General features: G+C 50.2%; 1 protein-coding gene across 12 annotated transcripts in view; it reads right to left on the bottom strand.

Annotated features, from left to right (window-relative positions):
• Nucleotides 1–3,207: 3,207 nt before the first annotated feature.
• ARHGAP40 (Rho GTPase activating protein 40) overlaps nucleotides 3,208–14,558 on the bottom strand; it is a 28,934-nt gene continuing 17,583 nt past the window's right edge. For 2 of the 12 annotated variants that reach the window (XM_036322987.1, XM_036322989.1), the window contains exons 9-15: nucleotides 14,114–14,273; nucleotides 13,278–13,360; nucleotides 11,436–11,642; nucleotides 7,127–7,267; nucleotides 6,184–6,353; nucleotides 4,972–5,027; nucleotides 3,208–3,746 (exon numbers count right to left, since the gene is read on the bottom strand). In XM_036322987.1, the coding sequence (XP_036178880.1) occupies nucleotides 3,655–3,746; nucleotides 4,972–5,027; nucleotides 6,184–6,353; nucleotides 7,127–7,267; nucleotides 11,436–11,642; nucleotides 13,278–13,360; nucleotides 14,114–14,273 (909 nt within the window). In that variant the 3' untranslated portion in view covers nucleotides 3,208–3,654. The other 10 variants (XR_004970035.1, XR_004970036.1, XM_036322988.1 and 7 more) reach the window with 10 other exon arrangements.

The raw sequence follows: 14,558 nt of genomic DNA, 5'->3' as shown, positions 1-14,558 counted from the left end.
TGCCAGCACTGGATGCGCACTTGCTATAGGTACTTCAGGAGCGTGTCCTCATTTTCACACCTCAAACCAAGTCAGGTGGTGAGGACAACAGTTTCTGGAGGAAACAGGCAGAGGGGTAGAGAGCAATTCAAATGCATCCACTCATTTGATGGGTTTTATGGGGCACCTACCATGTGCCATCATATCCACAAAGGTGAGCAACACCCACAGGTCTCTGCCTTATGTCGAAGAGACAGATGATAAAAAACTAATTAAGTAAAATAATTTCAGGTAATGATAACCAAGTAATTTAATTAATTAAGGAGAGAGAGAGAGAGAGAGAGAGAGAGAGAGAGAGAGAGAGAGAGAGAGAGAAGGAGAGCAAAACTTCAAGCGGCATGGTCAAAGAAGGCCTCTTGAAGGAAGGGACATCTGAGGTGAGACCTGGAGGTGAGAGGAGCTGCCATGGGAGTATCTTGTGGGAGAGTGTTCTAGGCAGAGAGACCAGCAAGTGCAAAAGCTCAAAAGCAGGAATGAACTTGGTGTCTGAGGAATTGAAAGAAGCTCACCTGGCGGACTCTGCACAGTGAGGGGCAGCGTGAGAGAAAGGGCATCAGAAACATTAAATGGGCCTCATAGGTCAGGGTAAGGACACTGTTTTAAGTGGAATGGGGTCCCTCTGGAAGGTTTTCTGTAGGGTTGAATTTTAGTAGAATTGAATTTTGTTTTAAAAAGGGCCACTTTACAGAGGATAGCTAAGAGGGCAAGAAGGGAGAGACAGAAGTACAAGAAAGCATAGAAGACACTAAAATTTTGGACCATTGTCAACACCATCCTGATCACTATCGTCATCATCACCATAATCATCACTATCATCAGCATCACCATCATCAATATCATCACCATCACCATCCCACCACCACCAGCACTACCACCACCACCACAATGACCATCATCATCATTACCATCCCACCACCACCAGCACTACCACCACCACCACAACGACCATCATCATCATTACCATCCCACCACCACCAGCACTACCACCACCACCACAATGACCATCATCATCATTACCATCCCACCACCACCAGCACTACCACCACCACCACAATGACCATCATCATCATTACCATCCCACCACCACCAGCACTACCACCACCACCACAATGACCATCATCATCATTACCATCCCACCACCACCAGCACTACCACCACCACCACAATGACCATCATCATCATTACCATACCACCACCACCAGCACTACCACCACCACCACTGCCGGGGTCCAACCCCAGCAGGTCCAGGGGTCCCCAAAGGTGTGGACGGAGTCGGCGAAGAAGGAATGACGCGGAGACAGCGTTCAGTTGATCAGCAGCCTAGCCAGGATCTCCAGCCAAGTTCTGGTCTGGATCTCCAGCGAAGTTCTGGCTAGGATCTCCAGCCAGGTTCTGTGTCCATGTTCTCTTGCTAGGTTCTCCAGGATCTCCAGCCAAGTTCTGGTCTGGATCTCCAGAGAGGTTCTGCTTCAGATCTCCAGCCAGGTTCTGTGTCCATGTTCTCTTGCTAGGTTCTCCAGCCAGGTTCAGTCACCAGGTTCTCCAGCCGGGTTCAGTCACCAGGTTCTAGTCAGGTTCTCTTGCCAATTTCTGTAGTCAGGTTCAGTCCAGGATCTTTTGCCATGTTCTCTCGCTAGGTTCTGTCTCTAGGTTCTGAGGCCAGTTTCTGTCCAGGATCTTTTGCCATGTTCTCTCCAGCGAAGTTCTTCTGTCTCTAGAGAACGTTCTGTGTAGGTTCTGTGCCTAGGTTCTCTCTCTCTTGGTTCCGTATTCTAAGTTCTGTCTCTTGCTGTCTTATTACGTCTGTATTTATACCAGTTGATTCAATCCTATCAATCTCTATTACAAAGGTTAGGGCGTTTCTTATCTCCATTCCAGGGAGTAAAGATTATGTAGCTTAAGCATGATTGTTCATAGTTAAAGTGATTAATTACCCACCTGGCACTTAGTTAAGAGGTTTTATTCCCTCCCTAACTTCAGGGGAAAATCCCTACCTGGGGAAACAACCTTTCTCAGAGACCTTGGTTAAAACACATAGTGCCAAGAAGGTGAGCAAACATATTAAGAACAGTATGCCATATATGCCAGGTCCCTTGAAACAGCAAGCATGGACCGGCTCCCGGCACACCACAATGACCATCATCATCATTACCACCACCACATCACCGTTGCTATCACTATCATCAGCATCACCATCACCATCAGCATCACCACCATCATGGTTATCACCTTACCGGGTCAAGCAGGTTCTAGGACTGCACACTAGTACCGCTTCAGCTAGTACTATTTCAGTGTACAGCGGCCAACTTCTAATTGTCAGCATCTGTATGTCTTTACCGGGGCGCTTTCTCTGGCTCCTGGAGCCCACCATGCCTGCACTCACGAAGGCTGACAGTGCCGGGGAACAAACGCCCACCCTCCTCAGGAGGAGCCCTCAACCAATGACTCACAGGAGTTGATGATTAAATACCCCACTCCTCCCCTTGGGTGGGAATAACTCTGATCAATATCCTCTACGTTGTTCCTCAGAGTTCTCCAGCAAAATTAAGCTCTGGTTGCCCACAGTGGTAACTTCCTCGATCATGCATTCTTTGATGGGCTGCCTCCACTTCTCTATCTCATCTCCCCATTCCCTTGTTTCCTGGGAATCACTATTTGTACTTGCATCATTATCTCAGGGTCTGCTTCTGGGGGAACACAACAGACACTGGATTATTGTGAAAATTAAACTTGTAAAGCCCTTGGCATATATTAAGGGATTCATAAATCCATTGTTGAATGAATGAATGAATGAATGAATGAATGAATGAATGAAAGAGTGAGTGAATGAATGAGGCTTCATCTGCCCTGAGGAGACAGACCCAGAACAGGGGAAGGGAGGAAGGGAGAGACCTGGGACGTAACAGATAACAGGTGGAGACAGGCGCTCAGAGAAGCTGTCCCTGCAGCAGCACCACCCCCCCCCCCCTTCAACAACTGTTGTCATGACTCCATCCCTCCCCCTTCTGCGTTCTCCTCCAGCCCCTCCAGGTGGCTGCAGGTTCAAGGTGTGGCCAGACCACGTTGAGAAACAAGGATCCCCCTCCCTAAGCGCCCATGTTAACTTATTGCCAGAACAACACCCATGAGAGCGGGGCTGGGGAGAAAAAAACTTGAACAAAGTAAAAGTGACATTTAACTTGTGCCTTTAATGTTCCAACAGAATTTAAATATTATAAAATCACAAGCTTGTGCAAAGCTACACTGAAAGCTGTGAAGGGCAGTTTTTCTCTTTCCAGTTCTCGGGGGCTGTTCTTGGCCACAGTGTCAGCCCTGCACTGCCTGAGGCCCAACCCCCTTCAACTTTCCAGGGGGCTCAGAGAGTGCAAGGGGCTGGCCAAGGCCACAGAGCTCGCCGGCTGCCCCCCATTCGCTGTAGGGCTACTTGAAAGCATCCCTCCCAGGGCTCTGGGGGGAGGAGCCGGCCAGCCAGAGCGCTTCCAGGACCTGAGGGGCGCTGCAGAGAAGACGCCTGGAGGAGGAGCTAGACCTCCCCTCAGCAGCTGTGCTCCCTCGGTGGCTACACCGCCCGGGGGGCGGGCTGTGGCATCCAGGGCTGCTCCGTACCGTCCAGGCTTAGGTGGGGCTCTGTTTAATGACCCACTCGCCATAGGGGTTGGCGCGGTACAGATCTAAGAGGTAGGCGTCTGGGTCCAGGCGATGCTCACCTGTGGGAAGCAGGGACAAGGAGGTTGAGGGTGGTGTCTCTGGAAGATGCTGCTGGCCCACCCGAAGCTCCTCACCCGGCCAGGAAGCTCACACACCGCACCTGTGTGAACCTTGGCTGCTGTGGCTCACAGCTACCCCTGGCTCAGAATTGCCCTCCGCTGACGTCAGATGCCTGGGGGTGGGGCGGGATTATGGCCAATGACTGATTGACACAGAGGTAGGACGACCACCCTCCCTACCTCTACGCTGATGCAGTTGGCGCTCCAGAGCCTCCTTGTGGCCAAGGCTAGACTTCACCCCTTCTCCTCCTTCCCGCCGTTGCAAGGCTCTTCCTAAGGAGCACCCCCTCAATGCTTGACTACTCCCAAAGCCTCGTGGCTCTCAACGCAGCATCAATAGCTCCTGGGAACTTGTTAAAATGCAGATTCTCAGGGCCCTGCCACCTGAGTCTTATCAGCCTTGCGGTGATTCTGACACACCCTTAAAGTTTGAGAGTTGCTGCTATAAAGAATGCAGCTGAGGACAGCTGTCCTTCTTGGTTCCCACAGAGCCAGGCGCCCCTCAAAGCTGGATATGTGTTTGCAGAATTCCTTAAGGCAGCGGTTCTCAACCTGTGGGTCGCGAACCCTTTGGGGGTCGAACGACCCTTTCACAGGGGTCGCCTAAGACCATCGGAAAACACATATATAATTACATATTGTTTTTGTGATTAATCACCATGCTTTAATTATGTTCAATTTGTAACAATGAAAATACATCCTGCATATCAGATATTTACATTACGATTCATAACGATAGCAAAATTACAGTTATGAAGTAGCAACGAAAATAATTTTATGGTTGGGGGTCACCACAACCTGAGGAACTGTATTAAAGGGCCGCAGCATTAGGAAGGTTGAGAACCACTGCCTTAAGGCATCCATGGCCACAGGCCCAGAGCAGTGGTGCTGAAAAGCACGGCACTGGGCAAAAAATCCTGCCCTCTCCAAGCCAGAGGTCACTCCAGGCCATACTCCAAACTCCAAGATGGAATCCTAAGGCGTGGCCACAAGCTGACCTTTAACCTCACAGCAGGGTTCTACCTGGTTTTCTGGGAGACAGAGGCCTGAGGGAAAGGCTCAACCCAAGGTGGACTCTGGCCTCTCCGAGAGGGGCCCAGTGAGCCCTGATGGTCGGAGAGCTGCAGGGGCCTGGGCTCAGACCCACTCCCCACTGGGAACTTACTAAGATTCCCTCCAACTTCGCAGAGGACGATGTCGGCTGACTTCCTCAACCTGCTGCTGCAAGACAGAGAGGAGAGACTCACCGACCTCTTCTGCTGGAGGCTGCAGGACCAGCAACTGCTTCCAGACCCCAGGCCTGGAAGGGCCGTCCTCACTAATATTTGGTCCCAGCCGGGAGATGAGGCATAAGGGCCTTCCTGAGAAAGCTGGAGCCACGAAGGAGCTCAGCTCCAGAGACATGGAAGGGGCAGGTGGACGGCACTCGGGGAGGGCTGGTCATGGGTCCCCCACCACAAGGCCCCCACCTGCTGGGTATCAGAATGGAAGCTATGAGAGTGGCGGGATGAGGAGTGACATGTGGGGACAGGAGCCTGCTATGAGGGGCAAATTCTGAGTTAAAATGAATTGTGAATATTGTGTGATTATGTATGATAATTATAGTTATCATATAAGTATCATGTAATTACCATATGAATTCAATTCCACAATCTGTTCCCAATTTGCCTGTGGCTCTGGGCAAGCCTCTTCCCCTCTCTGGGCCTTAGTTTTCCCATCTGTACAAGGAGGAACTGGACTAGACACTTGCTAATGACTGACACTGCTCGGTCCATCATGGAGGCACCTGAGCTCAAGCTGTTCCTTGCATCCTGGAATGACAGTTGCATATCAGCCCCTCTGATCCTCTTTCAGCTCTTTGGCCACGCTGCCTCAGGACCTTTGCACATGCAATTTTCTGTGTCTAGAAGTCTTACCTCATTCCCCAGACTATACCAAGTGCCTTGTCTTACATCCACATTGTTCCCTGTATTTCCTATAAAACTGAATACAGTTTATGACCTGCCCTGTGAACTGCCTGATTTTGACTTTGTGGCTATTTGACACATGTCTAGCTCTTCCACAGGACTATGAACTTGTAAGTCCAGGGCCCCTGACTGCGCTTTTCACTGTGATTCTAGCATTCCACAGGGTCTATAGCAGGCATTCATGAAATACCTGTTAAACGGAATAAATGAATGCTATTATCACTTTATTTGAAGCCAAGAGGCTCTCTGAGAAGGTTGGAGAACCCAGTTCTGACCACTCCGGAAAGGGAAAGGTCAAGAGCCTGTGTAACTCCCCTGCTGGCCTTCGGCTCTGAGCGGGGACCCCTCCTCGGAATTGCTCCCTGCTCCCTGTTGGAGAGAGGCTCCTGTCTTGGGGAGGTGCCCCTTACCGTGGGAGGAGGTTGTCCTTGTCCTCATTGCCCTCTTGACCCTGTAAACCAGGGCTGAGGCGCCCTGTGAACTGCCTGAGGACATGAGCCACTTTGGTGCTGGGGGTCAGGGGCACCTCCAGGGTATCTTTGATAAGCCAGGCCACCTGGATCTTTGCCACTGTGGGAGTCTGCAGAGAGAGAAAGCTCCATAGGCATGGGCACACACATGCATACCTGGAATTCAAATGTGTGCACATAAATATGCACACACGTGCACTTATACAAATACCCACACTAAAAATAAAAGATGCTCACGTACACATATACACCAGCCGCTTACTCACCGATCATACCTTGTCCACATACATGACGCCCCTACAGTGTGCATACACAAACACAGGCACAAAAACATGCGTGTAGATGCGTTCATACTGATACACACAACAGGAGGGCATGAAATGCACCTACGAACACACGCACATTGGTTTATATAAATACTCATCCCCCATGCACATCATGCACAACGCGACACAGGTCAATTTCTCTGTTTGGAACTCTAATAAGGAACCTGTTCAGGATTCTTCCCAGGAGCACTCAATATTCTTGGAAAGCCCTTTCCTTCTATTACCCCTTCTTGGTCCAAATCACCCCACACCCCGCAAAGCGACTCCCACTTTCCCAACCCTCCGCCAGGCAGACAAAGGGCTGCCTAAAATGGGGCAGGAAGACAGCTTCTATTAGTCCCTGCACCACGCCATTTCCCTCTCCTCAGCGTTGTCACCTCCCCGGTTTCTAAGACACCTGCTTCTCGCTCGCTCCCTGCGGTGGGGCCGGCGCGACCCCTGGTGGCTGCAACCGGAAGCGCAATGGCAGCGAATACCCGGAGGATGCGGGAGCGCTAGGTGCCCTCCCGCCGCCTCTTTCTCCCGCGTCTGGGGCTGGGGTGTGAGCGGGCACTCACCGCCTCGGGGCCATCCCCCGCCTTGTCCCTGTCTGCGTGTGTCCTTCGCAGCCAGGTTTTGAGGCCCGCGTCGCAGAGCTGGGGGCGCCTGCTACTGCTGTCGTTCAGGTTTCGCACCTGGGCGACCAAGAAAGAGGAGACCTGGCCGGAGAGAATCGCGTCTTAGCGGGAGCACGGGGCTGCTGGCAGAGGCAGAGCCCGCCAGTCCCTGTGGCATCTTCCTTGTCCCGGCACCGCACACGGAGTTGCCAATACATATTTGTTGAACGTGGAACTGAAGCACTAGTTTGGCGGGAAGAGAGGGGCCATTTGGCCCCTAAAGAGGGCCATGGAGTAGGTACTCGGAGAGCCCACCTTGGCTTTGGCTGGAGGCTCCCACACCTGTTGTGGCATGGCTGCTCATGGGCACACTCAGGCAGGGATGTCCCCAAACACACCTGGAGTGGGCTAATGCTCGGAGAACCCCCAGCCAGCCCTGCGTTGGCAAATTCCCACAGGGACCCTACTCCTCTGGAATCAGAAGCTGGCAGAGGGCATCAGGAGAATCCTGTCTCCATGACCCTGAGAATGAGAAGCATGTTCTCTGGGGTCTGACAGGCCTGGTTCCGTTCTGGGCCCCTCTGCTTACTGGCTCTATGATGCCTGAACAGGATGATACACATGGAGGAAGAAGGAGGGGGAATTCTCCCATTTTGTGTACCTACATCTACGTTGCCTAAAACTTTTACAGCAAGAAGGCATGTAGGCGTTTCTTGACTTTTTAAAACTCCCTTCAATAAAAAGTGTTATAATCAAACTACAGGCCCAGTGCATGAAATTTGTGCACAGGTAGGGTCCCTAACCTGGCCAGCAATCAGGGCTGATCAGATTCTCCGCCTCCCTGCCTCCTCCTTCCCTCACTCCCTCAGTGCCCCACTGCTGCCTCTGGTCACCCGCCATGTTCCATGCCACCCCCTGGTGGTCAGCACACGTCATAGCGAGGGATTGAACTCCCGGTCTCCTGGTCAAACTCCCGAGGAGATACTTTGCATATTAGCCTTTTATATATATAGACGTGTTTTAGTAGCCATATGACCTCAGAGCTGAAGGGGCACAGAGAAGGCAGGAACTATGGGCTGTAGGTACAGGCCTGTATGGGGGAGAGGCAGGGGTTTTCCATAGGGTTGACTGTTGAACTAGGTCAGTGATGGCAAACCTTTTGAGCTCGGTGTGTCAGCATTTTGAAAAACCCTAACTTAACTCTGGTGCCGTGTCACATAAAGAAATTTTTTGATATTTGCAACCATAGTAAAACAAAGACTTATATTTTTGATATTTATTTTATATATTTAAATGCCATTTAACAAAGAAAAATCAACCAAAAAAATGAGTTCATGTGTCACCTCTGACACACGTGTCATAGGTTCGCCATCACTGGACTAGGTCTTGAAGAATAAGCAGAGGGTCAACACCAAAAAACAAGCAACCCAATTAAAAAATGGGCAAAGGACCTGAGTAAGCACTTCTCCAAAGGACATACAGATGGCCAATAGACATATGAAAAAATGCTCAACATCACTAATCACTAGAGAGATGCAAATTTAAATCATCCTATATAATAAAAGCCTAATATGCTAAGTGTCTGGTCGTTTGGTTGTCCATTCAGCCAATCAAAGCATAACATGCTAAAAATATGCTAAGACCACTCAACTGCTCTCTATGACATGCACTGACCACCAAGGGGCAGATTCTCTGACCAGTAGGTTAGCTTGCTGCTGGGGTCTGGCTGATCGGGACTGAGCAAGATGGGCTGGACATGCTCTGGAGTCCTCCCGCGGTCCCTCCCCGGCTGGCCAACCTCCTGCGTCCCTCCCCAGCCCCAATCGTGCACCAGTGGGGTTCCTCGGCCTGGCCTGTGCCCTCTGGCAATCCAGGACCCCTTGGGGGATGTCAGAGAGCTGGTTTCAGCCCAATCCCGCAGGCCAGGCTGAGGGACCCCACTGGCGCATGAATTCATGCACTGGGCCTCTAGTCTATATATATATAAAAGGCTAATATGCAAAATGTCCCCTTGGGACTTCGACCAGGAGTTCAATTGCTCGCTATGATGTGCACTGACCACCAGGGGGCAGCACAGAATGAAGGATGGCCCCAGCCAGCAGCCAGAAGACCCCAATTGGCCCTGATTGCCAGCCAGGCCTAGGGACCTACCAGTACATAAATTTCATGCACTGGGCCTCTAGTAATGAGATATCATCACATGCCTGTCAGAATGGCTACCATCAATAAATCAGTAAACAAGTGCTGTCAAGGATGTGGAGAAAAGGGAACCCTAGTGCACTGTTGGTAGGAATGCAGTTTGTTGCAATTACTGTGAAAAACAGTATGTAAGTTCCTCAAAAAATTAAAAGTGGAACTGCCATTTGACCCAGTGATTCCACTTATGGGAATTTATCTGAAGAAACCAGAAAACACTAATTCGAAAGAATATAAACACCCCTATGTTCACTGCAAGATCTGGTAGCAGCCCAAGTGTCTATTAGTAGAGGAGTGAATAAAAAAGCTGTGGTACATTTACACAATGGAATACTACTCGGCCATAAAAAGAAGGGAATCTTACCCTTTGCAACAGCATGGATGGACCTGGAGAGTATTGTGCTAAGTGAAATAAGCCAGTCAGAGAAAAACAAATGCCATAGGATTTCACTCATATGTAGAATCTAATGAACGAAATGAACTAACAAGCAAAATAGAGGCAGATTCATAGAGAGCAGGCTGACAGCTGTTGCCGGGGTGTATAGAGCACTGGGGGTGTTACAGGGGTTGAACAGAAGAGAAAAAACTCATGGACATGGACAACAGTGTGTTAATTGCTATGGGGGGGGGGGTAGGGGGAATTGGAGAAGTGTATGGGGGGGGATAAATGATGATGAAAGGAGACTGGATTTGGGGTGGTGAACATACAATACAGTGTACAGATTGTGTTGTGGAATTGTACACCTGAACATTGTTAACAAGTACCACCCCAATAAATTCAATGAAAAGAAAAAACAAACAAAGAAAAGAAAAATAATAAGCAGAGGTTACCAGTTTCCATCCTTTCTAAAAAAGTAAGGGAATTTCAGGCAGAGTGAACTGCATGAGTAAAAACTCAGAGGTGTGAAGTGCAGGATGAGTGAGGAGAACCAGCTGGCATTTGGTATGTTTAGAACACAAAGGGCACCTGGGTGTGATGAGGGAGAAACTGAGAAGATCAGAGAGCTTCACTTTCTGGTTTCTGGAATTGAAAATTATCTTAATAACTTTATGGGTGGAGGGAAGAATAGGAAGAAGGAAGGAAGGAAGGAAGGAAGGAAGGAAGGAAGGAAGGAAGGAAGGAAGGAAGGAAGGAAGGAAGGAAGGGAGGGAGGGAAGAAAGGTAAGTGAATCATGGATAGATCGATTGGTGGGTAGGTGGATGGATGAATGCATGGATTGGTTGGTGGGTACGTGAGTGGGTGGATGGATAAATGGATAGATAAATGGATGGATGGATGGATGGCTAAATGGTACATGGATGCATGCATGGGTTGGTGGGTGGGTGAGTGAGTTGGTGGATGGCTGGCTGGCTGGATTGGTGAGTGAGTGAATGGGTGGATGGCTGGGTGGGTGACTAAATGGAAGGATGAATGGAGAGATGGAAGGAAGAGGCTACACATTTCTAAGGGAAGTGCCCTGAGCAGCAGTGCTGGGCAGTGCTATCTTGCATCCATGGGAGTCTCAAATGCTGCAGGGGACTTGTTGTTTCTGTTCCATCCCCCAGCTGTCAGCAGGTCTTGCATGTCCACACCACAGAGGGAACTCTTTCCTTACCCCTGCCCCTTGTCCTTGCTTTGGATTGTTACACAGGGCAAGGCTCATAGGGAAAGGGGGTGTCTTGGTTAACTGGCTCAGGCCTCTGTCTTAGGCAGGCCCTGTGTCCATAAGCCTGTGGCAGAACAGGGGTGAGGGTGGCTTTTTCAACATCATTAAAACTTTGAAGTGAAGGAATCATTTGTGGGAGCTCAGGGAACACCCTTAACCTGGGGTAGACCAGATGGCCATAGATTGGCTGGGAGGTGTGGGAGTGTGGACACCTTTTGGACAGTAAGGCAGGGGAAAAAGAAGACATAGATCATACATAGGAGCCAACAAAGGTCCCAGAAGACACACAACTAGGATCTGAAAGGACACACAATCATGGATGGCAGGGACAACAGGGCAGCTGTACCCGGAGGAGAAAAAGGGCCTGTGCCTACTACCCAGATGGACAGTGTGTCCCCTCCCCTCACAGTTGGCCCACAACACTCACCATCCAGAGCAGATCCTGGTAGTGCACCATCATCTGTACCACCTCGGCGGCCCCCTCTGCCAGCTGCTTCTCTCTGCCCTTGAGGAGTTTGGGGGGCTGCCCTCGGTGAAGGAAGAGATTAGGGGCCATTACCGTGGAAACATTCCACAGTGTCATCTTGTTGCTCTGCTCCTGGGCCACCACCTTCCTGAGGAATTCCAGGAGTGCCTGGGGAAGGGCACAGAACTTTCTTCAAATCTTAGCACACCCCTCCTGTGCCCTACCTTCCCCAGAACAGCCTGCTGTGCTACTTGGGGGCCTTGCAAGGAGCCAGGGGCTGGAATAGGGGTTTTAGTTTCAGCTTTGCCATCAGCACACTCTGTGATCTCTCTGTCTGTTTCTGGCAAAACATGGCCAAAACTTTCCCCCTTCCCTGCTCCCTCAGAGGTTAATGAGACATCCGGGTGAAACTTCAACTTCCAGGCAGAAAAGAGCCACCACTCTGGGGAGTGGGTATTTTCCTGGCAAGCCCAACACAGTTCCTTCACCTGGATCTGGGGTGTCTGAATCTGCCCAAAAGGCAAGGGAAAGAACAGGGAAGCAGAGACAATGGGAAGGAAGGGAGATGGTGGTAATAGCTGCCATTTATTAAGTGTTCTTTGTGTTCCTGGTCCCTTAGCTAGCACCTTACATGCATTTATCACCTCATTTAATTCCCACAACTCTTTAAAGTAGGTTCTACCATTTGTGCCCATTATACAGAGAAGGAAAACTGTGGCTTGGAGAATGTGCCCCAGACCACATAGACATTAAGGATGAACAGAAGGAGGGAGGATAAAAGGATGGAAAGATGGATGGATGGATGGATGGATGGATGGATGGATGGATGGTTGGTGGATGAGGGTGGATGGAAGGAAGGAAGGGAGGGGGGAAGGAGGGAGGAGGGAAGATAGGAGGAGGGAGGAAATGTATTAAACACTTGCTAAGTACCATATCATCTACTCTGTGATTCCTTCTGTATTAGCTCTTGTGTTCCACAAACAATCACACAGATGGTATTATTAGCCTACATTTACTGAAAAGGAAACAAACTCAAAGAGGCTGTCTCTTCAACAAAGCTGAAGGGCAAGGCGTGATGGTCACTTGAGCCCAGGTCTATCTGGTTATAAATATTCCTTTAGGACCTCCTGTGTCCACATCAGACAAGGGTTCCAGTAGACCCGGGGTCTCCTCACAGCCACACCCTAGCGGTATGTCTTGGATTTGACCCAAGGACAGCCAGGAGGGTGCTGGGACCTAAGCCTGGGCTGCACCCCAGCCCCAGCCCCCAGTCCTGAATACCCGCTCCCATAATACACAGTAGGAGTTCCCCAAGTGAGTATTTCCCAAAATAGTGCTCCATGGAACACCATGCAATGCAATGCTCTCCATAACAAAAGAGGTCCCTGGACACCTGACTCAGGAACTGCTACACACTTTAGTCCCACCCAGAGATTCGCAAAGCCTTGGCATATCAAGGCTCTGAGAAGTCCTGTAGGAAGGGATGATCCTAACCTTACTTCACTGACTCAGTGTCCACCCATCTTATCTGGGCAGAGAGCCTTCTCCCTGAGACCAACAATGATGTTGGGCAGTGCACACTCCAGTGAGCACCATGTCCTCTCAGGGCTCATCTCCTTTCTTTAGGGAAAAGGTCTCAGGAAAGATGAGGCCATCACTGTTGGTCATCACTGCACCCCAGCTCCTGGCAGAGTTGTTGAATGAATGAATGAATGAATGAATGAATGAATGGGCACACTTGGAGCCATTACTGTGGCTGTGGGCTGAAATGACAGCGTGGAGGCAGCTGGAGGTAGCTTTCACCTTCAGGGCGTTCCTGTTGGGTTCCGGGAGAATCAGGATGAGCAGGTGGAGGGCCTGCAGGCGCTGCCTCAGGTCAGGGATGTCTGAGGGAAGAGGGCAGACTTGGCCTCAGTCTCTCAGTGAGGCCAGAGACTCTCCCTCAGTCTGAAGCCCCCTTCTTGGGGGAGGGGAGATTCCAAAAAACCCTTTTTTAAAAAAAAAATGTTTTTTTTAAACATTGATTTGAGAAAGAAAGAAAGGGAGAGGGAGAGAGAGAGAGATAGGAACAATAATGAGAGAAAAACATCAATTGGCTACCTCCCACAACTCCCTACTGGGGATCAAGCCCACAACCTGGGCATGTACCCTGACTGGGAATTGAACCAGTGACCTCTTGGTTTATGAATCAACACTCAACCAACTGAGCCACAGTGGCCAGGGCAGGAAACCCTTCTTTATAAGGCCTAGAACTGTTTCCTGGGCTAATGTTAGCTCAGACAGAGCCCCAACCAGTGCTGGTCTTGAGGCTCGCTATACCGTGTGAATAAAAAATAACACACACATGTTCATGCACACACACACATACACATGCACATACACACGCCCAGACATGCAGGCTGAGAGGTATATCCCAGGGTCAGAAATGCAATTGGTTCGCTTCGTCACACTGCACACGCACACTCATGCACATTCACAGACAACACACACATACATGCACACACACACAATACACATGCACACACACACATGCCCTTCCTCTCCCATCAGGCAGGGATCAGGTAGTGCCATCTTCCCACCACCTTCCCTCCCAGGCCATCAAAAGCTCTTCCCCAAATGCAAAGGGCTGGGACACTCACTGGGCACCACGGCGAAGGCCGGCAGGTACTCAGTAGTGAGCAGAGGTGCCGGCAGCTCCCGGATAAACCTTTTGAGCAAATCGGACGCATCATTGTGGTGAACCTTGTCCCAGCTAAACAGGCCAGTGTAGAAATCTCTCTCCAGCTTTTGTTCCAGCCCCTGAAGAAAAGAGGGGCACTAATGAGAAGTTGGCTCAAGGCTCCAGGAAAAGTTGCTCCATCACTTCTCTGGGCCTCAGTTTCCTCATCTGCAAAATGGGGACAATAACAGCACTCTTCTCATAGGAGTTTTGTGAGGATTAAATGGCCTAATGTGTGTAAGTCACTCAACAGATGCCGACAGTCTCAAGCCTATGCTATATTGTGCCACCTCTAGCCGTTCAAACCCGCGTGAATCCCAGACGAAAACAGAGACCAACAGGCCGTGACCTGGGTTCTCTTCAGG

Source organism: Myotis myotis, unplaced genomic scaffold, assembly GCF_014108235.1.
Source record: "Myotis myotis isolate mMyoMyo1 unplaced genomic scaffold, mMyoMyo1.p scaffold_m19_p_9, whole genome shotgun sequence".
NCBI classification, from domain to species: Eukaryota; Metazoa; Chordata; class Mammalia; order Chiroptera; family Vespertilionidae; genus Myotis; species Myotis myotis.
The sequence above is the reverse complement of the archived record's forward strand: the minus strand, read 5'-3'. Positions and strand labels throughout refer to the sequence as shown.